Source organism: Mus caroli, unplaced genomic scaffold, assembly GCF_978045245.1.
Source record: "Mus caroli unplaced genomic scaffold, Mus_caroli_1 scaffold_8, whole genome shotgun sequence".
Lineage (NCBI taxonomy): Eukaryota > Metazoa > Chordata > Mammalia > Rodentia > Muridae > Mus > Mus caroli.
In genome coordinates, this window is record NW_028227263.1 from 97,809,294 (window position 1) to 97,835,462 (window position 26,169).

Genomic DNA, 26,169 nt, shown 5'->3' on the forward strand with positions numbered 1-26,169 from the left:
AGTAATGTGTGCCTTCAGGACAAGCCATGTTCCCACAAGGAAGGAAGGGCAACCAGCCAGGCCTTAGGACCTGTGTCCAACCCTTCACCCCCAAGTTAGATTGGAACAAAGCATTTGTTTTGTCAAAGCACCCCTTTCAACTCAGGCTGTAAGGATAATGGTACACCCTTCCGGAAGGCAGTCTTCCCGCCACACTTGGTAAGCTAGCGGGTTCTGTGAAGGCTGACAGATGCAGCAGAGGATTTACAGAGTCTACACCTCTGGACTCCAGCCTGCGCTCTACCACCCACCAGCTGGGCAAGTCCCGCCATCTCTCCGGGCCTCTGAGGAAGCGCAAAACTTCCACAGCCGGCCCCAGTTTTACAGAGCAAATGACAACATCTATGTCAAGATTCTCTGCGTGCGGATAATGATGATCTCCACCACTCTTGGTGCTACAGGAAGAACACACCCCAGAACCCCAAGGAAAACAGCCATACAGCTTCCGGCTGCACGAGTAAGCCTCTCCTGGTGATGACTTTTCCAAAGTTACTATGCAAACTAGGATGTATTTATTACAGGGTTATTTGATGTGTCTGAGAGTATCCTGCAGGTATGACTGTGTGTGTGTGTGCACTGGATTTTTCTGTGCGTGTTTTCACGCTGTATGACTCAAAGCCTCTGTGACTTTGTGGCATACCCGTGGAGGTCAGGAAACAACTTGTGAAAGTCAGTGCTGAGGGCCTGCCTAAAGCAGTAGTGGCCATGTTCATATCGGCATCCAAAGCCAGACAACCCACTCAGTGCTTGTAGGCACCAAGAACTAAACTCGGGTCATCGGGCTTAGCAGCAAAAGGCCTGTACCTGCTAAGCCTTTTTCTCCAGCTCCAAACCATGCTACTGATATATGGGGTTCTTAATTATGCCACAATGAACGGTGAAAGTTAGGGCTGATCTAGTACCGTTGAGATGCCCAGGCATGGCTTATGGACTAACCCCTGTGACACAGATTCACAGAAAGTGTCAGAGGTCAGGGTGTGCTCCCTAGCTTTGCTGGGTAGCTCCAGCTGCTTTGTTCTCCAGTCCCAGGGACGGAAGGGGCTTCATTCAGTCCCCAGATGTCCTTATAAGTATGCATCACAGACTATGAGGCTGGGGGCAGGGAGTATGGCTCAGTGACTTCAGTCATGGGGCAACTAAAGCCAACAGTGAAGGACAGCACATCGCTGGTCATCACTTGGACAGAGACCTGAGTCAGGGATCAAATTCAGAAATTAATCAAGCATCAACATTCGAATGAACACCTATGAAGGGATGTGGCAGGGGCGATGGTAGAATGAGCCCTTAAAATATGAATTTATTGGAGAGATAATAGCTATTCTTAGAGAGGAAATCTATGTAAAATCTATTTGTGTGTGTGCGTGTGTGTGTGTGTGTGTGTATGTGTGTGTGTGTGCTTTTCCCAGGTTTCAGGATGGTGAGTAGTTTATGATTAGCAAGTTTTATGACTGACTAGTGTGTACCTCAAAGCTCACGGTGTCTGTCATTCAGACGCCCTGGACAGGGAGTACTTAAGGGGAAGCGGAAAGTCAGAAAGGCGGTGAGATTTCTCCAAGGTAGTAGTAAGCTTGGGGTGGGACTTGAATCCAGGTTTGGTGGTTTTTTTTTGTTTGTTTGTTTTTTTCTAGCTCAGGGGTTGGTTTCCCTAACACAGTGTGACTTGGCTTGCAAGCATGCCCATCCCATGTGGGGGGAATTTAAAAACAGACCGGATAATGTTTTATTTATTAAGGTAGCTCATGGGCATGTAGTCTTTTTTATTTTCCTGGTGTGTTCAACATTCCTTAACACATTTTAAAATAAACACAAGAAAAACAAAAGCGGGGTGTGTGTGTCAAGAAAAGCTAAAAAAGAAAATGAAAAAAACCTAGCAGCATGTCCCAGGGAGGGATCAGGGCCAGCTCCTCACAGTAGTAGACATGTCCGTATCAGCACCCAAAGTCAGACAGCCCACCCCGTGCAGCTGTCAGTACCGGGCTTGTAGCTCCTGTGGCCAGCAAGCCGTTTGCATCTCCTGTTTGCTTCTCTTTCCCCTAAAGCATCTCTACCAATCAGAGGTCAGGGTACCCCACACATTTTTCTTGGTACTTTTATTATAAAGATCATAGACTCATAAGCCAAGCCTGGGGCTTGAATCTCTTCAGTCCATTGCTTAAAGGCTCCGTGTTGTAAGACTCAAGGCCTCTGAGCCTCTGTTTCCTTACCCCACACCACACATCGAGTACATCTCAAGCTACCTTACCCGGGGATGTTCGAAGTGTGAAGAGAGGGGATGAGAAACTGAGTACCCAGCACCCGCAGTACCAACCCCGCTGTGTATTCAGAGCTCAGAACGCACAGGCCCTCTCTACCTGCAGCCGTCTCAGCTCCCTATCGGGGCTTTCCACCCAGAGGAAGCCTGAGTAGGCTCTACACCTCAGAGGCTAGGCTTGGAAGCATGCCCCTCCATCCTTTCTCTGAGGTCATACAAGAAAACCATCACAAATAACCTCGCAGTGGACAAAATTCAACCATAGCTTTCTTTCTGTTTTTTTTTTTTCAAATAAATTGAAGTATTATTACACACCCAGTGCATATACATAAAATTAAGTCTACAATCCAATAACTTGTAGTGAGTTTAACCCGTTCTAATATTAAAACATTTCTATTAATGCAATTTCCTGTATTCTGTGGCAATCAATCCCTAAACTCCCAGGCCCACCCGTGAATCTGCTTTCTGTGGAGATTTCCCTTTCCTGGACACTGTACGTAAATCATATAACTTGCAATCTTTTGTACTGGCTCCCTCTACTTAACATACTTGTTTGTTTCATATTTTTGTTTTTAACTTTATTTTTTATAGTACTAGGGATTGAATCTAGGGCCTTTCCCATTCTAGGCAAGCCTTCCACCACTGGACTGCATCAGCAGCCCTTAGCATAAGATTTGTACAGCCACGTTAGAACTATGCATTGGCTTTACAGCGCTGCATAGTGTATCACTGTATGGGCATACCATATTTTCCTTATTGGTTCCCCGGTTGATGCACTGTTAAATGTTGTTTTCAATATCACAAAGAACTCAACAGAGGTGAAAGCTCTAAAAGCCGTCTATCCTATCCTATGGGTGGTCCGTAACAGACAGTATCCCAAATAGCTAGAATTGTCTTCTGCCCACATTTCCAAATGGTATTTGTCTGGTGAACCAGTTCCATAGAGGAAGCTGAAAGACCACAAGAATGTTGACATTTTCCAAGGCTTTGGGAAGGGAGCCTCACTCTGCATGTGACTGGTCATGCTCACCCAGACCTCGTACACAGGTTAAAAATAGGAACACCCAGAGTGAGGTGCCTGCCCGGGAAGACTCTGGCCTGGCCACCTTCTTTTGAATGGAAGGCCAAACGGCACAGACCATTCTGTTTCAGAGATGTCAGAACACATACCTTCTCTGGTTTCTGCCTGGCCCCTCTGTTCCCACTGGCTTCTACTAATCCACTTAGACATAAGTACTAAATCCACTTAGACATAAGCACTAACTTACTGTAGATATAAGATAAATCTGTATAGATGATATAAGTAATGCCAGGCATGACTGCTAAGTCAAAAGATGGGTTGTTTTTTTCTTTTGTTTTGTGGTTTTAGTTTTTAGAGACAGGGTTTCACTATGTAGCCCTGGCTGTCCTGGAATTCCCTTTGTAGACCAGGCTGGCATCAAACTCAAAGAGATCTACCTGCTTCTGCCTCCCAAGTGCTGGGATTAAAAGTGTGTGCCATCATCAGCTGGCTTGTTTTGGGTTTTTGAGACAAACTCTCATATAGCCCAGTCTGGCCTGGATCTCAGTATACAACCAAAGGTGACCTTGAACTTGTGATATCCCTGGCCCTACACCTCAGAGGCTGGGCTTGGAAGCATGCCCCTCCATACTTTATATGGCCGGAGACTGAATCCCTGCTTCTTGCGTGTTAGGCACGCACTCTCCCAATAAGCATGTTACCAACAGAGACATCTCTGACAACATTATTTTGTTTCGACACCTTTTTTTGATAATGGAGTCTCACTATGTAAATGGAGTCTCACTATGTCTAACTTTGCTTGATACTCTCTAAATGGACCAAGCTGACATCAAATATTATAGACCTACAGGCTTTGCCCGGGATTAAAGGAGTGGCTACCACTCGGTGCTTGTTTTAAATTTTTTTTAATTAATTAGTTTATTTATTTATTTTGTTTTTTGAGACAGGGTTTCTCTGTGTAGCCCTGGCTGTCCTGGAACTCACTCTGTAGACCAGGCTGGCCTGGAACTCAGAAATCCACCTGCCTCTGCCTCCTAAGTGCTGGGATTAAAGGTATGCACCACCACCACCCGGCTGTTTTAAAATTTAAAAAAAAAATTTTATTTTATTTTTTTACTTAATCACTTTACACCCCGATCACTGGTCCTCTGAGCAGGGGTTGGGGGGAGGGGAAGGAATCCCAGTTGAGTCAGGAAGTCCTGTACATCAGAATAGCAATATGAACAAACCTGCCCCAGAGAGGTGGGACGATTTTGAGTCAAAGCATAAGGAAGGGGGCATTGTAGAGGGTAATTATGAAACTCCTGTTCAAGTCCCGCCAGCCTGTGGGTCTGTGCCTGGCTCCCAGTGATGAGCCAGCTGTATAACTGCCTCAGACCACCCAACCACCCGCCCTGCTCTGGAGGCCCTGTGTCCCACCAATGGCACCATTTGTGGGGAAGAGGGGAGAAGCTCAAAGAAGCAGAGCCTGTGGGAACCCTTGTTCAGAAGAGCATAAATTGCCCCTCACTGCCACACTTTGTTGATGTGAGGACGGTCAGTGGACACACGCCTGCCTGTTCCCTGCGCTCAGAGGCAACAGAGTCACTTCCTGCTCTCCCACCCAAGATGTAAGGAGTACCAAGTGGACAACTGATTTCCCAAGAAAGGCACGCACACCTTCAGGAGCCACCTAGAAGCGTTGCCTGGGACTGCCGAGTCCAGGCCCTCCCACTGGCCTCTGCCCACGTTCAGAGTCACCTGTAATGTCAGAAAATCATCATAGTGGGTTTTTTTTTCTTTTTAAATAATGTTGTTTTAATGTCTTTTGTTTTCCCTTTGAAGCCAACTGATTGCCGCAGGCTCCTCTTGAGAAGCAGCTAGCAGCTGGAAAGCCCCACAGATACACCTCCGCCCTTTCCCAGTGATTACAGTTGGCTCTGGACCGACCGACCGGGCGGGCGGGCCGTGCGCACCTGTCCCGCAGTGCCGGGGTAGTGCAGGCCTGCCCCGACCTGTCTTTAGAGAGCCACAGAGAACCTTTGTTCCAGGCCCAGACAGCGGGTGCCCAGGGGCAGTCGCTACTGCGATAGTCCACAGAGGTGATGCTGGTCTGAGTGGCCCCCTGGCCCACACCTCCTGCTCTCTTCACGCCCTTAAAGCTCTAGCCCCTTCTCTTTGCTCTTGGAGATGTGCCAGAGTCTGCCAGTTTAAGCCTGCCCTGCCCTGGGGTGATGTTTTAAGATCTGCCCTGCCCACAGTCCGTCCAGACTCCACCTGTCATATCTGACAACCTGTTCTGGGAGAGGGGTGGGAGTTGGGGGGGTGGGGGTGCACTTCCTGGGAATATCTGGACTTTGCTCTTCCAGTCCATCCTCCCCTGTGGTGGCGAAGCAGGGGCCGAGAATGAGGTGTACTCCATTGAGGGCTAGGCACTCTGGGTACTGTTTGGGGTACCTAGCTCTGTAAGATGACTGTGACTAACAAGAGCTGTGCTTGTGGAAGTGCAGTGCCCAGTGCAGTTTTTTTTTTTTAAAAAACAAAACAAACAAACAAAACCAAAACAAAACAAAACCCACAGATGCCCTGCTTGTATAGCCTGGGTGTCGTCCAAGAGATAGGGCTGCGTCTCTAGCTTTTCCAGGGTGAACTGGCACTTATTAGAGATGTCACTCATAATCTGTCTTTGTGTGTGGTGTGTTCCTGTGTGTGCACATGGGTGTGTCCATGCACTCTCATTACCGGACCTAAAGCTTACCACCTGGCTAACTGTCCAGTTACCCCCTGTCACCAACCTCTATCTTCCTCAACTCCAAATCCTAGGTGTTCGGGCAAATCGTGAGAAGCCATAAGCAGTGGGGCCCCGCTCAGGTCTTCATGCTCGCACAAAAAGCACTTCAGCCACTGAGCCATCTCCTGGCCCAATTCAGCTTCCAGCCAGCTTCTCCATCAATAACCATGAGTCCTGTAAACTCTACGTTCAGCCGTGAGAACAGGAGCCAATGCAGACAAGCCCAGCAGAGCACAGTCAGTATCTATTCGGTAAATACTTCCTGTAAAGGCATCTATGCCTTCTGAGTATAAGAGAAGGAAGAACAAATGAAGCAGAGAGGCAGACAACAGGCAGCTGCTAAGTGGCCAGAGTTCTCCTCCAGGCCTCAGGAAGGAGGCAAGACTGCACAACTCTGTAAAAGTCCCTGCAGGTGCTCTCCTGGGAGAATAGAGACCTGCACCATTCCTAGACACTAAGAGGAACATGCTGTGCCACCTACTGGTCATCACAGGAATAGCACAGAAATTGTACACTGAATTTGTGTCTACTACTGACGGTTCCAACAATGTACACTAAACCCAAAGATGAGACTCATAGCTAAGGCAAGGGCAACCTTCTAAGGATTTTTCTGTAAGTCCTGAGATTAAGGTTGGCTAAGCTACCCCTGAGATTCATGGAACCGATGACCAGACCTGCCCAAGGAGAATTACAACCCTTTTCTGACACATTCCACACAGTCACACTATGGATGTAGAAGCCGTGGATGCCACCCACCTCCAACATGGAGGAGACAACAGTTCAGAAACACAGCCAGATAGATGATCCAAGCTTTCATCTCTTCGAAAAGACAAGGCTTAAGCCCATGCAGAACCCATGAGGTCTGCTAACTTACTTACCTACTCCATCTGTGGACTCCAGCTTACTGCTCCCTCAGCCCCACCCCAGCTTCCAGGGCCAACACTCCCTTACATCTTTTCAGAGCACACTCCTGCTATGCCAGGAGGAACAACTGCATTGCCCCGACTGCACTACCTGTTCCGGGGAAAACTGGAGGCAGGTGCAGCCTAATGAGCTGGGAAGATGCCTGGCCTATGGCAGCTTCAGAGCCTGCAGCTGCCTGTGTTTACAAACAGGGGGAGGGGGAAGGAAGGGGAGAGAGCAAAGGGGGGAAGGGAGGGAGGGAGAGAGAGAGAAAGAGAGAGAAAGATAGATAGATAGATAGATAGATAGAGAGAGAGAGAGAGAGAGAGAGAGAGAGAGAGAGAGAGAGATTCCAGGTGGAAGTGTTGCCTGAGGAGGTAGATAATTCTGGCCAGCGGACTCCAAACTATTATCCCATCTAACAACACTCCACTAGCAGACACTGTTGATGCTAATTAGCCACCAAATCCAAGTTAATTAAAAGCCAATCGGGAGGTTAAAAGGTGGTAGTGTGTTTGCAAACCTCACTCTCTGTCTTCAAGAGCAAGGTGAGATGTCACCAGCAAGGACTAAGCGGTTCCCTTGGGCGCGGGATGGTTGGACTTGGTTCTGTGGTTGGATATTCTCTTTCCCACAGATAATGGCTGGTTGATAACCTGCTGCGCCATGGGACAGGGAATCAGTGTTGTTGAAGCAGCAACTTTTCTAACTGGAGCAGCGAGCTCCCATTCTCTTCCCCCACACCCTCTGTGGCATGCAGATGTGGCGTGCTCACAGGGCTGCATTCTTAGAGTGATCTGAGAACTGTGAGAAAGTTAGTAACGTCAACTGTGCCTGAAAGGGCACCCAGCCAGGACAGCCCACCGGCACCCCTGGTCAGGACTGCAGCAATTGATTGTTAGGTAACAGGTGGGCCTTAACAGGTGGGTATCGCAAATGACGAAAAGGCGTGGGCCCTGACTCACCTTCTGCAGACAGCCCCTGGGTGTTGATTCCCTTAGCTGCCAGGAAATTCAAGCAGGCATCTATGTTTTCAATCTAGAGGGGAAAAACACAAGACACGTTTAATAACCATTCAGCTTTCTCCAGACCTACTCACGAGGAACCAACTGCAAGCAGAATGCACTCAAATCGACCAATGAGATAGACGGGAGCGACGAGGTTAGGACTCTCAAAGCGCTGTCTGTACTAGCGCAGGAAGCAGTTACTTAATATCCTAACCACACGGTGCCAGAAGTCGAGGCCTTGGATTGCTTGCAGATGCCAAAAATAACCAGGGCGGAATGAGATCTCTCATCTTGATCAATGTCACCACAGTGTGATCCTCAAAGCCGGAGCAGTTGCCAGTAACACGGAGGTGGAGATGAAATTGATAGACCCACCCATCCTCCAGTTGCTGGGGGGAAATTTCCAGTCAGTAAAGAAGCAGGCAGTCAGATGTCCACATGGTGAGCGGCAGTTTCAGCAGGAACCAGGGTTTACCCACAAAATTCTCAGCCTGGCAGGCATTGCAGGTGACCACAGAGTCCCATGACCTCTGGGATGCCGCTGTCCTTTGTCCTCTCTGTGGCAAGGATAGAGCTACCAGCCGGAGTCTGGGAGGCTGCCTGTGTTTGCTAGTGTTGACACCAAGGCCAAGGGCAAATCGATGTCAGGCCTTGAACAAAAAAGCAATTAGGTCATTCCCAAAGGTCTGATTTGACTTCGGCTGTCAGGCCTAATTACTTTTTTTGTTTTAAAGGAGAATATCCTGGCTTGATGAATGTCTCTGGTGACCAAAAGTAAAAGAAACAGCTTTTGCCTGGGCACAGCGACCTTTGGACATCACAGAATTTGCACTACACAGTGCCAGTTCCACCACTCCCATCCACAACTAATTCCTGTAATGGGATTTCCCAGACTCTTCAATGTTTATATGCGCTCAACCCAGTATGTATGCCACAGAGTTTATTCTAAATTAACAGAGGACTGCCTTTCACAATGAGCATATTGTCCTTCTCCCCACTCTCAGGCAATGTCTTGATGGCTCTAGCTGGCGAGAGTGTTTTAGTTTAATAGCTCCGAGCACAGCTTGGCTCTGGGCTGGTCCTCATGAATTTGATTCATCCTCCTCTATGAAGTAGACTTCATTCTGCCACTGACTTCTGGCATTCTCCCTTTCCACTCCAGCTTGTAGATCTGCTCCTACCTCCTGAGGTCTTGGATTCCAGGAGGGTGTTAAAACATCGAACAAATTCCATGCTTTTATCGTGGTCTCACAGGGAGGGTGGTTCCCACGGTGGTGGTGGTGGCTCCCACCGTTTAACTCATTAAACGGTGACTGAAACTGTGCCATCTTAGAAGAGCCCACACAGCCTCCAGCTAGAAGTAACTCTCTCCAGGGAACCCCCTTTTTTATTTATTTGTTTATTATATGTGTATGAGTACACTGTAGCTGCCTTCAGACACATCAGAAGAGGGCATTGAATCCCATTACAGATGGTTGGGAGCCACTATGTGGTTGCTGGGATTTGAACTCAGGACCTCTGGAGGAACAGTCAGTGCTCTTAATTGCTGAGCCATCTCCCCAGCCCCACCTTTGTTAAAACCCAGGTTCCCACTCCTTGCAGCCCACCTTGAAGGTCCTCCCCAGGCTGCTGTATAATCATGAGACCACTAAGTCCGAGCACCTTAGAGGGAAATGACAGTGGGGAGAGAGGAAGAGATCCCTTCCTGAACCCTATCACATGGTGTGTGGAGGGTGACCTGCTCCCATTTGAAAATATAGTAAGAGTTAGATTTCCAAATCCTGTTTTACCCTATTACAAAATCTTGCTTGTAAGAGAAAATATTAGTCATAAAAAGAGAACACTGTCTATGATGGTTTTGTTTCTATTTATACAGCAAAACACATAATAGAAGATTATGGGCCCACAAAGAAGCACTGTTGTATAGACAAATACATGTAATATGTGTTTACACACATACACACACACACACACACACACACACACTTATTTAAAGAGAGGCTGTTATTATGTTGCCCAGTATAAACTTGAACCTCTCAAGCAAGCCTCCTGCCTCAATCTTTATCTATTTATTTATTTATTTATTTATTTGAGACAGGGTTTCTCTGTATAGCCCTGGCTGTCCTGGAACTCACTTTGTAGACCAGGCTGGCCTCGAACTCAGAAATCTGCCTGCCTCTGCCTCCCAAGTGCTGGGATTAAAGGCGTGCACCACCACACCTGGCCCTCTGCCTCAATCTTTAGATTAGCTGGCACCACAGGTCTGCAAACCATTTCCAGTTCAAGCCAGTATCACTTTGAAACCACAATAAAAGTATGAAATTTATTGAGTATTGTGATACATTTCTATAATACAAGCATTTGGGGGTGTGAGTAGAGGCAGGAGAAGTTGAAGTTGAAAGCCAGTCTGAGCTAAATGTTACCCTGTTTTGAAAGTCAAACAAGAACTAGAGAGATGGCACCAGTAGTTCAGAGCACTTGCTGATCTTCCAGAGGACCCAGGTTCAGTTCTCAGCACTCACATGGCAGATCACAACTGTCACCAACTTTCGTTCCAAGAGATCTGGTGCCCTCTTCTGGTTTTGGCAGATAGAAGGGACACGTGTTATGCATGCATACATGCAGGCCAATAATCATACACATAAAACAAATCCTAAAAACCAGACAAAAATGTTGTACACCACATTCTTTCATGCCTGTCCTTTTCCAATAGAGTGTTTTATCTTGCATGGGCTGATGAGAGAAGCTAAGGTAATTCTATCCCCATGGGGAAAGAGAAAAGGAAAAAGCTGCCTGTCGCTGAATTTTTGTTAATGCAAAAATTAAAAGTGGTGCAGTTAATATTTATGCTAGAAAGGGTCACGTATCAAGGCTTAATACTTTGGTACTAGAATAACAATGTAAACTACAGGAAAAAAATGATGGGGGGTTGGAGAGAGGCAGAGAGAGAGAGAGAGAGAGAGAGAGAGAGAGAGAGAGAGAGAGAGAGAGAGATTGGCTTAAGAAAAGCATTCTACAATGCAGCACTTGTACAAAGTTATTCATCTCTATGGGACATTCAGTGCGCACAGTGTCCTGTATAGCATCATGGCAGGGCCTGCTGGCAGAGCTGGCATTACTACATTTCAATTCGGCCATCTGCTAGGGTTCCTCATAGCACTCAGTTCTATGAGAAGGATGAATAACTATAAGTGTAATTATTTTTTTAAATAAAAGGCACAAAGGCATACTTTCTCTTTGGTTAAAAAGTTCTACCCTTCTTTTATACAATTTTGTGTCATTTAACATTCCCTCACAGGAGGATAGGGGTAGAAAAAGTAGACATTGTCCTAGGGGCAATATCTTAGGCTGTCATATAATGCAAGTGGGAGAAGGGGCGTCAACAGCCATGTAGTGGGTAGAAGTCAATGACGGTCATATGATGTCCATGACGGCCCTTTCCTGCACTTAGTAGGAGAACAATCCTTACTCTCTGGGAAGAATTATCCAGTCAGAACTTCAACAGTGCCGAGGCTGACACTCCATGGGTTCGATCAACAGTGCCGAGGCTGAGGCTCCTCGGGTTGGATGACCCATTCTCAGCTTGGCTGTGCAGGTGTCAGGCATTGAGCCACGTTCTTTGGATACCTGCCACTGATTTCGGTCAGGACCACACGATGGGGCGAGTGAGGTAAGACAGCTAAGGCCAGGCTTTTGAACAAGAGCACCTAGGTCAGTGAAGGGGCTGGGCAAATGCACCCAGGGGACCCTCCTATCTTGCTCAGGGGTCTGCAGCCACATACTCTTTGGGGTCCACAGAGCCATTCCGTGCCCACTCTGATTCCCCCCAAAGCACATGAACCAGAGGAAGGATCTGAAACTTCGCTCTTTCAGTGTAGAGAAAGCACTAGGACACTAAGAAAATACAAGGGACAATATGCAGAAGGTTGAACCACACTCCCAGAAAGTGTTAGGTGAAAAAAAAGGGGGGGGGGCAACTGTGGAAAGGTTATGCACAGCCCACAGATACCTTAAAAATCTTCCCAGTGCCTTGAATTCTGCACAGGGGGAGTTAAAAAAAAATTCCTCAAGTCACAAATCCACTCTTTAATCATGTTCTTCTGGGGCTGGAAATCACTCCTGACAAGGGGGGCTGGGACCCTCACTCTTTTCATCTGCACCCCAGGAACACAGAGAGGCTGGGGAGCAGGAAGGGGTCAGGCCTGGATTCCAACCGCCTCCAGCTTCATTTGGAAGGAGATCAGAAGCAGGCCCTGCTGCTTTGATCCTGGTCGTCTCGTGATTACAATGTACCTTAAGGTTTTCCTCCAAATAGAGCACAGGTGAGCAACCCAGCTCCCCGCCCGTGAAGACTGCCAGCCACCATGCCACCACAACTGGACCCCAGTGCTCATTATAGTGGCAAAGATGCTCTTGTGCCTTCTCTAAAGAGGCTTCTGGCTCATGTGTGATCCAGATACCCAGTGAGGATCCTGTTAACACTGGAAGGCAGAGAGAGGGAAGAGAGACTCCTAACAAGGAAAGTATGTAAATACGACCAGACCTGTTCATTAGCACAGTGCAGCCAATATAAACTACTTTCTAAAATTAGCTAAGAGGGAAACGAATCTGTGCAAAGTCTGACATCCCGGGATTGCCTAAGGGGGGCTGGGATGGCTGAGGAGGCTTTTATAGTTGTGGCCACAGAGATGGTCAAGAGCCCTGGGATTGAGCTGCCCCAGTGGGAAGCTTAGCTAAAGCTGGAAGCCCAGCAGAGTGGCCACCATGTGGCCTGGAGGCCTGGAAGCACAAGGTGACTATTGAAGAATGGGGCAGGAAAAAGGAACAGACACAGGCCAGGATACCCTTCCCCAGACACCGAATGTGGCCCAGCCTTCATTCACCTCAGCTAGTCCTTTCTCCTGCAGGTTCTCCACAGTATCTGCACTTCAGATCTGCAGGGCAGCCTCCACAGCTGGGAGTGTGACAGCCTTCATCTCAGTACTCAGAAGACCATTCCGTAGCTCAGAATGCCCTTTAATCTCACTACTTAGTCAGGGGCATATCTGTAAGTTCAAGGCCAACCTGGTCTATATAGCTAGTTCCAGGACAGCCTGGGATATGTAAGTGAGAAATAAACAGAAAAAAATTTTCAGTGGTGATCAAGGTTTGACTGGGTCTCATGCTAACAAAGATGCAGACCTCGGAGGCTGTTGTCTATCTCCTCTGTGGCTTAGACAATGATCAAATACCATCTGGTGTGGTGGTTGCCATGGCAACATCTTTCTCTGACTACCAGCATAGCCGAGTGCAAAGCAGATGAAGATGCTGAATGTAAGGGAAGGTGATGGCCAGGGAGCTTGGCGTCGCTGGCAGGATGGGTCCCTGGCCATTCTAAGTCAACACAAGCTTCGCACTGTGCCCCATCGTGCTCTCCACTCTGGAAGAGGGCAAGGAGCTGATGTACCAAAGTGAGGCCATTCATAGCCAAGTTTAAAAAAAAAATCACAAGATGCCTCGAATTGCTTGTGTGTGTATGTGTGCACATGCATGAGAGAGAGGAAGAGAGAGAGAGCACTTTATTCCCGATGGTGCTGTCTGCCCTTAAGATGACTCAGTGGGCAAAGGTGCCTCTGTCACTGAATCTCAATGACTTGTGTTTGAGCTCTGACTCCCACAGTGGATGGAAAGCTGTCCTCTCTGCACGTGCACTGTGGCACAAGTATACCTGCACTCATACATATACAGTTCTTACTGAAAGGGATATATAGGTATATAGTAGGTACTTAATACTTGCTGACTGAAAGAATGAAAGGGAAAGAGGGTGAAGGCCTAAGAAGGAGACGGTTGGGGAAGAGGGAAAGCATATACTTGTGTATATAAATTAAAAATAAAAAAAGCCATTTACTTATTCATTCACTTATATGTACTGAGAAACTACTGGGTACTGGGCAATGTGCTGGCAGTGGGTATACAGTAGTGAAAAAAATAGGACCTCTGACCTTGTTGGGCCTATAAGTGTAATGTACGTGAACAAACGCTCATTTATTGGTACACATGTGAGGACAAGATGACAAGCTGTCATGGTAAGAGAAGGAGGAAAAGGAGGAGGATGTGGGGAACACACATATTGGAAAAAGATCTAGCCACGGGCAGTCTGAAAAAAAATTCCCAAATAAATGTCAATATATTAGGCCGCAGAGAGGGAAGTCTTTTTTTTTTTTTTTTTTTAATATTTTTATTACATAATTTCCTCAATTACATTTCCAATACTATCCCAAAAGTCCCCCATAGCGCCCCCCACCTCCCTACCCACCCATTCCCATTCTTTTGGCCCTGGCATTCCCCTATATTGGGGCATATAAAGTTTGCAAGTCCAATGGGCCTCTCTTTCCATTGATGGCCGACTAGGCCATCTTTCGATACATATGCAGCTAGAGACAAGAGCTCCAGGGTTCCGGTTAGTACATCATGTTGTTCCAACAATAGGGTTGCAGATCCCTTTAGCTCCTTGGGTACTTTCTCTAGCTTCTCCATTGGGAGCCCTGTGATACATCCAATAGCTGACTGTGACCATCCACTCCTGTGTTTGCTAGGCCCCGGCATCGTCTCACAAGAGACAGCTATATTTGGGTCCTTTCAGCAAGATCTTGCTAGTGTATGCAATGGTGTCAGCGTTTAGAAGCTGATTATGGGACGGATCCCTGGATACAGCAGTCTCTAAATGGTCCATCCTTTCATCACAGCTACGAACTTTGTCTCTGTAGCTCCTTCCCTGGGTGTTTTGTTCCCAATTCTAAGAAGGTGCACAGTGTCCACACTTTGGTCTTCATTCTTCTTGAGTTTCATGCGTTTAGCAAATTGTATCTTATATCTTGGGTATCCTAAGTTTTGGGCTAATATCCACTTATCAATGAATACATATTGTGTGAGTTCTTTTGTGATTGTGTTACTTCACTCAGGATGATGCCCTCCAGGTCCATCCATTTGGCTAGGAATTTCATAAATTCATTCTTTTTAATAGCTGAGTAGTACTCCATTGTGTAAATGTACCATAATTTCTGTATCCATTCCTCTGTTGAGGGACATCTGGGTTCTTTCCAGCTTCTGGCTATTATAAATAGGGCTGCTATGAACATAGTGGAGCATGTGTCCTTTTTACCGGTTGGGACATCTTCTGGATATATGCCCAGGAGAGGTATTGCTGGATCCTCCGGTAGTACTATGTCCAATTTTCTGAGGAACCGCCAGACTGATTTCCAGAGTGGTTGTACAAGCTTGCAATCCCACCAACAATGGAGGAGTGTTCCTCTTTCTCCACATCCTCGCCAGCATCTGCTGTCACCTGAATTTTTGATCTTAGCCATTCTGACTGGTGTGAGGTGGAATCTCAGGGTTGTTTTGATTTGCATTTCCCTGATGATTAAGGATGTTGAACATTTTTTCAGGTGCTTCTCTGCCATTCGGTATTCCTCAGGTGAGAATTCTTTGTTCAGTTCTGAGCCCCATTTTTTAATGGGGTTATTTGACTTTCTGGAGTCCACCTTCTTGAGTTCTTTATATATATTGGATATTAGTCCCTTATCTGATTTAGGATAGGTGAAGATCCTTTCCCAATCTGTTGGTGGTTTTTTTGTCTTATTGATGGTGTCTTTAGCCTTGCAGAAGCTTTGTAGTTTCATGAGGTCCCACTTGTCAATTCTCGATCTTACAGCACAAGCCATTACTGTTCTATTCAGGAATTTTTCCCCTGTGCCCATATCTTCAAGGCTTTTCCCCACTTTCTCCTCTATAAGTTTCAGTGTCTCTGGTTTTATGTGAAGTTCCTTGATCCACTTAGACTTGACCTTAGTACAAGGAGATAGGAATGGATCTATTCGCATTCTTCTACATGTTAACAACCAGTTGTGCCAGCACCATTTGTTGAAAATGCTGTCTTTCTTCCACTGGATGTTTTTAGCTCCCTTGTCGAAGATCAAGTGACCATAGGTGTGTGGGTTCATTTCTGGGTCTTCAATTCTATTCCATTGGTCTATTTGTCTGTCACTATACCAGTACCATGCAGTTTTTATCACAATTGCTCTGTAGTAGAGCTTTAGGTCCGGCATGGTGATTCCACCAGAGGTTCTTTTATCCTTGAGAAGAGTTTTTGCTATCCTAGGTTTTTTGTTATTCCAGATGAATTTGCAGATTGCACTTTCTAATTCGTTGAAGAATTGATTTGGAATTTTGATGGGGATTGCATTGAATCTGTAGATTGCTTTTGGCAAGATAGCCATTTTTACAATGTTGATCCTGCCAATCCATGAGCATGGGAGATCTTTCCATCTTCTGAGATCTTCTATAATTTCTTTCTTCAGAGACTTGAAGTTTTTATTATACAGATCTTTCACTTCCTTAGTTAGAGTCACGCCAAGATATTTTATATTATTTGTGACTATTGAGAAGGGTGTTGTTTCCCTAATTTCTTTCTCAGCCTGTTTATTCTTTGTGTAGAGAAAGGCCATTGATTTGTTTGAGTTAATTTTATATCCAGCTACTTCACCGAAGCTGTTTATCAGGCTTAGGAGTTCTCTGGTGGAATTTTTAGGGTCACTTATATATACTATCATATCATCTGCAAAAAGTGATATTTTGACTTCATCTTTTCCAATTTGTATCCCTTTGATCTCCTTTTGTTGTCGAATTGCTCTGGCTAGGACTTCAAGTACAATGTTGAATAGGTATGGAGAAAGTGGACAGCCTTGTCTAGTCCCTGATTTTAGAGGGATTGCTTCAAGCTTCTCACCATTTACTTTGATGTTGGCTACTGGTTTGCTGTAGATTGCTTTTATCATGTTTAGGTATGGGCCTTGAATTCCTGATCTTTCCAAGACTTTTATCATGAATGGGTGTTGGATCTTGTCAAATGCTTTTTCCGCATCTAAGGAGATGACCATGTGGTTTTTATCTTTGAGTTTGTTTATATACTGGATTACGTTGATGGATTTCCGTATATTGAACCATCCCTGCATCCCTGGGATGAAACCTACTTGGTCAGGATGGATGATTGTTTTGATGTGTTCTTGGATTCGGTTAGCAAGAACTTTATTGAGGATTTTTGCATCAATATTCATAAGGGATATTGGTCTGAAGTTTTCTATCTTTGTTGGGTCTTTTTGTGGTTTAGGTATCAGAGTAATTGTGGCTTCATAGAATGAGTTGGGTAGAGTACCTTCTGTTTCTATTTTGTGGAATAGTTTGTGAAGAACTGGGATTAGATCTTCTTTGAAGGTCTGATAGAACTCTGCACTAAACCCATCTGGTCCTGGGCTTTTTTTAGTTGGGAGACTATTAATGACTGCTTCTATTTCTTTGGGGGATATAGGGCTGTTTAGATCATTAACCTGATCTTGATTCAACTTTGGTACCTGGTATCTGTCTAGGAACTTGTCCATTTCATCCAGGTTCTCCAGTTTTGTTGAGTATAGCCTTTGGTAGAAGGATCTGATGGTGTTTTGGATGTCTTCAGGATCTGTTGTTATGTCTCCTTTTTCATTTCTGATTTTGTTAATTAGGATGCTTTCCCTGTGCCCTCTAGTGAGTCTGGCTAAGGGTTTATCTATCTTGTTGATTTTCTCAAAGAACCAGCTCCTTGATTGGTTGATTCTTTGAATAGTTTTTCTTGTTTCCACTTGGTTGATTTCACCCCTGAGTTTGATTATTTCCTGCCGTCTACTCCTCTTGGGTGAATTTGCTTCCTTTTGTTCTAGTGCTTTTAGGTGTGTTGTCAAGCTGCTAATGTGTGCTCTCTCTAGTTTCCTTTTGGAGGCACTCAGAGCTATGAGTTTTCCTCTTAAAAATGCTTTCATTGCGTCCCATAAGTTTGGGTATGTTGTGGCTTCATTTTCATTGAACTCTAAAAAGTCCTTAATTTCTTTCCTTATTCCTTCCTTGACCAAGGTATCATTGAGAAGAGTGTTGTTCAGTTTCCACGTGAAGGTGGGCTTTCTATTATTTATTTTGTTATTGAAGATCAGCCTTAGTCCATGGTGATCTGATAGGATGCATGGGACAATTTCAATATTTTTATATCTGTTGAGGCCTGTTTTGTGACCAATTATGTGGTCAATTTTGGAGAAGGTACCATGAGGTGCTGAGAAGAAGGTATATCCTTTTGTTTTAGGATAGAATGTTCTGTAGATATCTGCCAGATCCATTTGATTCATAATTTCTCTTAGTTTCACTGTGTCCCTGTTTAGTTTCTGTTTCCATGATCTGTCCATTGGTGAAAGTGGTGTGTTGAAGTCTCCCACTATTATTGTATGAGGTGCAATGTGTGCTTTGAGATTTACTAAAGTTTCTTTAATGAATGTGGCTGCCTTTGTATTTGGAGCATAGATATTCAGGATTGATAGTTCCTCTTGGAGGATTTTACCTTTGATGAGTATGAAGTGTCCCTCCCTGTCTTTTTTAATGACTTTGGGTTGGAAGTCAATCTTATCAGATATTAGAATGGCTACTCCAGCTTGTTTCTTCATGCCATTTGCTTGGAGAATTGTTTTCCAGCCTTTCATTCTGAGGTAGTGTCTATCCTTTTCTCTGAGATGAGTTTCCTGTAAGCAGCAAAATGTTGGGTCTTGTTTGTGTAGCCAGTTTGTTAGTCTATGTCTTTTTATCGGGGAGTTGAGTCCATTGATATTAAGAGATATTAAGGAAAAGAAATTGGTGTTTCCTGTTATTTTTGATGTTAAAGTTGGCATTTTGTTCTTGTGGCTGTCTTCTTTTAGGTTTGTTGAGGGATTACCTTCTTGTTGTTTCTAGGGCGTGGTTCCTGTCCTTGTATTGGTTTTTTTCTGTTATTATCCTTTGAAGGGCTGGATTCGTGGAGAGATAATGTGTGAATTTGGTTTTGTCGTGGAATACTTTGGTTTCTCCATCTATGTTAATTGAGAGTTTGGCTGGGTATAGTAGCCTGGGCTGGAATTTGTGTTCTTTTAGTGTCTGTATAACATCTGTCCAGGATCTTCTGGCTTTCATAGTCTCTGGTGAAAAATCTGGTGTAATTCTGATAGGCTTGCCTTTATATGTTACTTGGCCTTTTTCTCTTACTGCTTTTAGTATTCTATCTTTATTTAGAGCATTTGTTGCTCTGATTATTATGTGTCGGGAGGTATTTCTTTTCTGATCCAGTCTATTTGGAGTTCTGTAGGCTTCTTGTATGTTCATGGGCATCTCTTTCTTTAGATTTGGGAAGTTTTCTTCTATAATTTTGTTGAAGATGTTCGCTGGTCCTTTGAGTTGAAAATCTTCATTCTCATCCACTCCTATTATCCGTAGGTTTGGTCTTCTCATTGCGTCCTGGATTTCTTGGATGTTTTGAGTTAGGATCTTTTTGCATTTTACATTTTCCTTGATTGTTGTGCCGATGTTCTCTATGGAATCTTCTGCACCTGAGATTCTCTCTTCCATCTCTTGTATTCTGTTGCTGATGCTTGCATCTATGGTTCCAGATTTCTTTCCTAGGGTTTCTATCTCCAGTGTTGCCTCATTTTGGGTTTTCTTTATTGTGTCTACTTCCCTTTTTAGGTCTAGTATGGTTTTGTTCATTTCCATCATCTGTTTGGATGTGTTTTCCTGTTTTTCTGTAAGGACTTCTACCTGTTTGATTATGTTATCATGTTTTTCTTTAAGGATTTGTAACTCTTTAGCAGTGTTCTCCTGCAATTCTTTAAGGGATTTTTGTGCTTCCTCTTTATTGTCTTCTTCCTTTTTAGCAGTGTTCTCCTGCATTTCTTTAAGTGTGTTATTAACATCCTTCTTGAAGTCCTCTATCATCATCAGGAGATATGCTTTTAAATCCGTGTCTAGCTTTTCCGGTGTGTTGGGGTGCCCTGGACTGGGTGAAGTGGGGGTGCTGGGTTCTGATGATGGTGAGTGGTCTTGGTTTCTGTTAGTAAGATTATTACGTTTACCTTTCGCCATCTGGTAATCTCTGGGGTTAGTTGTTATCGTTGTCACTATTTAAAGATTGGAGCAGAAGCTGTGTTCCACTCACCAGCAGTCCCAAAATCCTGCGGCGGGGGTCGTGGGTAGCTGGCGGGTGTCAGGCAACCCTGCGCTCCCGCTACCCTGGCGCTGATCCGGCCGGGTGAGGCCTGTGGCCCTACTCAGGCTGGTTTCTGCTTCCCTAACTAATGCAGTCTCAGGTCCCGCGCAATTGGATTGGAGCAGAAGCTGTGCTCCCCTCACCAGAAGTCTTAAGATCCTGTGGCGGGTGTTGTGGGCAGTTGGCGAGTGTCAGCAGACCCTGCGCCCCAGCTGCTCAGGTGCTTTTCTGACCGGAAGAGGGTTGTGGCCCTGTGTGGGCCGGATTTCTCTCTCCCCAACCAGAGCAGTCTCAGGTCCCGCGTGATTGGACTGGAGCAGAAGCTGTGTTCCACTCACCAGCAGTCCCAAAATCCTGCGGCGGGGGTCGTGGGTAGCTGGCGGGTGTCAGGCAACCCTGCGCTCCCGCTACCCTGGCGCTGATCCGGCCGGGTGAGGCCTGTGGCCCTACTCAGGCCGGTTTCTGCTTCCCTAACTAATGCAGTCTCAGGTCCCGCGCAATTGGATTGGAGCAGAAGCTGTGTTCCACTCACCAGCAGTCCCAAAATCCTGCGGCGGGGGTCGTGGGTAGCTGGCGGGTGTCAGGCAACCCTGCGCTCCCGCTACCCCGGCGCTGATCCAGCCGGATGAGGCCTGTGGTCCTACTCAGGCCGGTTTCTGCTTCCCTAACTAATGCAGTCTCAGGTCCCGCGCAATTGGATTGGAGCAGAAGCTGTGCTCCCCTCACCAGAAGTCTTAAGATCCTGTGGCGGGTGTTGTGGGCAGTTGGCGAGTGTCAGCAGACCCTGCGCCCCAGCTGCTCAGGTGCTTTTCTGACCGGAAGAGGGTTGTGGCCCTGTGTGGGCCGGATTTCTCTCTCCCCAACCAGAGCAGTCTCAGGTCCCGCGTGATTGGACTGAAGCAGAAGCTGTGTTCCACTCACCAGCAGTCCCAAAATCCTGCGGCGGGGGTCGTGGGTAGCTGGCGGGTGTCAGGCAACCCTGCGCTCCCGCTACCCTGGCGCTGATCCGGCCGGGTGAGGCCTGTGGCCCTACTCGGCTGGTTTCTGCTTCCCTAACTAATGCAGTCTCGAGAGGGAAGTCTTATCACCTTTGTTTACTGATGTGGCCCTGAGAGGGATCCATCCCCACATAGCAGATAACTTGTTACTTGCCGATTGAAAGAATGACAGGGAAAGCATGTTAAGACCTAAGGTAGAGGCAGAGGTAGGGAGAGAGGGAAGGCAGGACCTTTCCATCTCTTGTGGAAGCCTTGTCAGCACCACATCCTGCCCCATTGTCAAGGCGACTGCAGCCACACTCTACTCGGCAAGCACGAGAATGGGCTATTCTGTGTTGGGCATCGCTCCACCCACAGCTTCCACATGAGATACAGGTGATGGACTAGAAGAGATGAAAAGGCACAGAAGTAGCTGTCTCCATCTGGATGTTTACAGTCTGAAACTGCTCAACCCCTCCCCTATGTGCTGCACATAATAAACAGCTTGGTACCACGTTGTCAGCGCACGCAGACCCCTGTTGTCCCATACGCATGTGCATTTATGTGTCTGTCTTTTTCGCATTCTCTCACTAGTCAGGGTTCCCAAGGACCCAAGACATGCAACACAAAGTTCATTTCTATGCCTGCTTACAAAAATAAAATAAACGCCGGGTAATGGTGGCACACACCTTTAATCTCAGCACTTGAGAGGAAGAGGCAGGCCTATTTCTGAGTTCGAGGCAAGCCTAGTCTACAGAGTGAGTTCCAGGACAGCCAGGGCTACACAGTGAAACCCTGTCTCGAAAAACCCCCCCCCAAAAAAAAACTAAAATAAATTAAAAGAAGAGTATCAACTCAAACAAACAAACAAACAAACAAACAAAAGTCAAAACAGAAAAACTCATACTATACACTCTAGGCACATGTCCATCTCTCCCTAAGCACTGGTCCCCTGGCCTTTCCTGTACATGCTAAGGGCGCATGCCAGATGCCTGCTTTGCCAGGCTCACTTCTGTTCCCCTCCCACCCCTGTCACTGTGGCCCCAGAGAAGCTCACATAGAGCTTTTATTTCAGAAGAAGACTTCAAAAATGAGGGATCGCGTGCCCATTGTCGATCTTTTCCTAGACAGTGAAATACTGGGAGCATGGGGCCTGACCTTCTGTAGATCACCCAGCTGCTGCTTGCCTGGCTGGTCTGTCAATCCACTTTTTGGAATGGTTAATGGGTACCAAGTCATGGCCAGATGGGAGGGCTGAGTCCTGGTCTTCTACCACAAAGAAGGCTGACAAGAGTAAACAAACACCATTGAATAATCAGAATAGCTAGACGTGAGAACTGGAAAGCTGTCCCTCAAGGAAACATTCACGTTCAAGATGATGGATAGTTTGTAATCAAGACGATCAACGCACCAAACAGAAGGCTGTATCTCAAACATGTACAACTGGCTGTCACAAATGTAAAAAGCAACTTACTAGTTCCTTTTTGTTTTCTTTCTTTCTAAAGATTCTTTAAAAAAAAAAAAAGAAGCTGATTAAGAGTGTGTGTGCATGTATGTATGTGTGTGCACAGAATGTGTTTACACGTGGGTGTCTGTGCCACAGCATACATTTGGAGCTTTGGGAATATTCTGTAGAGTCAGTTCTCTCCTTCCAGCTTTAAGTGTATTCTGGGGGGTCAGACTCAGGTGCTTAGAAAACACCCGTATCTCACCAGCCCTAAGATTTTGAGACAAGGCCTCACTCTGTTGTCCAGATTGGCCTCAAACTCAAAGTAATTTCATTTTCGCCAGCGTTGAAGTATGGGCATAAATCATCATGCCCAGCCAATTTATTAACCTAAAAAAGGGGCCAACGTAAGCTCTACAGCAAGGCCCTGGCCACTGTCATGAGATATCAAAGCCACCTTCGAGCTTCATAGCGTTTGTCTATGGAAGTGGGCTTGAAACTGGAAAGCATGAGAAAGCGGGAACAGGGCTGGGTGTGGCCCATGGCTCCCCGTCTGCCTGCTTCTCTTCTGGCTCCGTTGCCTTGCCCAGCTCTTTCCTGAGACTTGGCAACATTATCTACCATACCATTTACAATATTTATAACTTTAGCTTTCCAAGATGCTGTCAAGAATTCCTTGAATAAAAGAGGGGGTAGAAGACTTTATAGGAGTTTCTCTGATATTTCAGCAAATGGGTACAAAAAAATTCAAGGGGGGGAAAAATTGAAACCAAGCATCTCAGATTCCTCCAGTGACTATCATTTTCCATTGTGTCTCCAACGGCCTAGACTATTTCATTTTCTAGGGTTTTCCAACTTTCCAGATTTCCCCCTAGAAACAAATCAAGCCTGAAAAAGGTGCTAAAGCCAGTCTTCACCCTGGAGAGTCCCAGAGTGGAACCCCAGGACTGAGCTCTGCCCCCTTTCACAGATGGTGGCCTTGTAAGCAGAGGCAGACCACTAGTGACAAGGGCCTTGAACACAGGTCTTCCTTCCTCCTATTCCAATTGCTTCCCTGTTCTCAAATGCTTCTCTGCCTCTGTGACTAAACACTGACCAAGGGCAACTTGGGGAGGAAAGGATTTGTTTAGCTTACAGGTTAACAGTCCATCATGAAGGGATGGATGCTAACGCAGGAGCTCAAAGTGGGAACTGAGGCAGACTGCAAGCTTCATTCGGTGCATGGAGTGATACTCCCTGTGGCTGGCTCAGCTGACTTTTTTATTCACCCCAGGTCCACTTGCTAGGAAATATCACCACCTATGGCGGGCTGGCCCCTCCCTCCATCACTTAGCAGTTAAGGGAAAAAAAAAAAAAAAAAAAAAAAAAGCTTCACCAGGCAGGGCTCACAGGCCAGTGTGGTCTATACAACTTTTCAGTTAAGGTTCCTTCTCTCTAGGTTTGTGTCAAGTTGACAGTTGAAGCTAACTATCGTGCTGGCACTCTGAAAAGTCAAGAACTCACTCCAAGTGAGGAACAGAAGACAAACAGAAAACTGACAAGGGCCAAGGGGCAATCCTGGAGTGCCTCACAGGAGATAGGGAGGGGTCTGTCAAAGGCACAGACTGTCAACTGTTGAGACAAGCAAGTCCCTGGGGATCAAAGACACAGCAGGGGCAGTGGTAGACTGAAGTGCCAATTAAGTCAATGATGGGAATCATTATACAATGTGAATGGCTGCCATAGTGTGGATCTGAAATGTACTAAAGACTTCAGACTCCTGAACCTGATGCTATTGGCAGGAGGACCCCATAGTCAGATGGCCTAGTGGGTGGTCTCCTCATTGGAGGTATGCTCTTAGAGGGCCAGACAGACACTGCTCTTTCCTCTAGATTTCTCACTTTCTGGCAGCCTTGAGAAGAGGAGAGCTTTATTCCGCTGCTACTATATTCCCTGCCATGCTGTGCTGCCTCCGTGCTATAGACACAGAAGCCACAGGATGCATGAGGTGTGCAGTGAGACCTCCAAACTAGGAGCCCAATGAAACCTTGCTCTTTGTAAGCTGACCATCTCAGGAACTGGTTACAGTAATGGAAAAGCTAACTCGGAAAAGCACATTTACACTAAAAAAGTAAGTGTTTGGCAGAAACTTTTGGCTTTACTCAGACAGAAGGAACAAGCACAGGCAGTAATTTTAACTGGAACACCATGACTTCCAGTTCCTCCAAACACGAGGAAGCAAATAGCGGGCACTTGCCGAAGAATCTTGTCTGGGAAGTAACTAGTTAGTCCTCGAAGGTTTCACACGGTCCTTTAGAAACACTAGCTAAACACCCACTCTCTCCTAGGCCCTAGCCTAGACGCAGACAGCACAGTGACAGACAGAACAACATTGTTCATTCCTCAAGGAACAACCAGCCTACTGGGCATGCTCTGGCTTCAAGTAAACAACCAGGCCATAAACTCACCGACACAGTGGTGTTAACAGCCATCTTACATACTTAGAGCCAGTCACAGGCTCATGCCCTTCTTGTACCTTTGCATGTGCCACAGGCCACCTCGATGCCAAACAGAAGGCACATCTACACTTTATATCCCCAAAGCTGCATGTATAGCTGAGGGGTTAGTTTTGAATTATACACCATCGCTGATATGTGTTGCCAATACATAGTCGGGAATTTTGCAAGTCATAGGCAGGGTATCTCCAACCAAGAAATTAGGTTTGACTAGTACATACCACTCAGTCAGAAACTGTGAGAACAAAAATAATCTAAATAGTATTGATAATTGAAATAGTTCTTCACTCTGCTTACTTGAGAGCCAGAATGTCAGAGACATGTGGTGGTCACTGAATGAGGAAAATATACCGGACATGGGTGATCCCACTGCGGGACACCCTTGAAGTTCCCAAGGCTACATGATCCCCAGTGCACCTGTGCGGAAACAGTGACATTATTGGCTTCTCAAAGAATGCTAAGCTCTGTTTCTATTTATAGCTTTGTACAAACATTCAGTTGAAGCAAAAAAACTTCCATTTACTGTTTAAAAAAAGTTTGTTAAACAAACAAAATATGAATATTGACCATTTCCTGTGTTGTCAACCTATTTATCAATGTATTAAGAAGATAACACCTATTCACTCCCCATGTCTAGTCCAAAGACTAGGATAACTGCTGGATGATCGTGAAAACAGTCTTCTTTATACCAACTAAACAGAGTAAATAGTAAAATCTGAAAATCAGAACCAATTCCCTAAAAGTCCTACTCAAAGGAGTCGAATAACAACAGTTACACACAAAAACAGAGATCAAGGGATGGAAAGGTAGCTCAGTTGGTAAAGAGTTTGCTTTGTAAGCATGAAGACCTGAGGTTGATCCCAGAACTGTGTGTGGTTTGCCTTTGAAATCTCAGCACTAGTGAGAGACAAAGGGACCCCTGCGGCTTGCTGGTCAGCCAGCTCTATGGTCCAAAGGAAACTCCAATTCCCCAAACTCCAAAAGTCAGTCCAAATATCCAGAAATGAATTCAACCTGGAATATAGGATAATCTTTGTGGTTAGGTAAAAGCTGGAATTCCTCAGGTTCCCCTCTACCAAAAGGAGTCATTCCTGTTCCCTCAGACAGAGTGGGACATACTGCTACCTGTGATGTCTATTAGACTGTCAAAGCTGATGCTGGCCTCCTCAGTATCACATTTCAAAGTCCACGC

General features: G+C 45.8%; 1 protein-coding gene across 5 annotated transcripts in view; it reads right to left on the minus strand.

Annotated features, from left to right (window-relative positions):
• The window catches only part of Nav2 (neuron navigator 2), a 373,079-nt gene that overhangs the window by 207,138 nt on the left and 139,772 nt on the right, over positions 1 to 26,169 (minus strand). For all 5 annotated transcript variants that reach the window (XM_085841707.1, XM_085841706.1, XM_085841708.1 and 2 more), the window contains exon 4: positions 7,950 to 8,022. In XM_085841707.1, the coding sequence (XP_085697833.1) occupies positions 7,950 to 8,022 (73 nt within the window). The remainder of the gene's footprint in view (positions 1 to 7,949; positions 8,023 to 26,169) is intronic.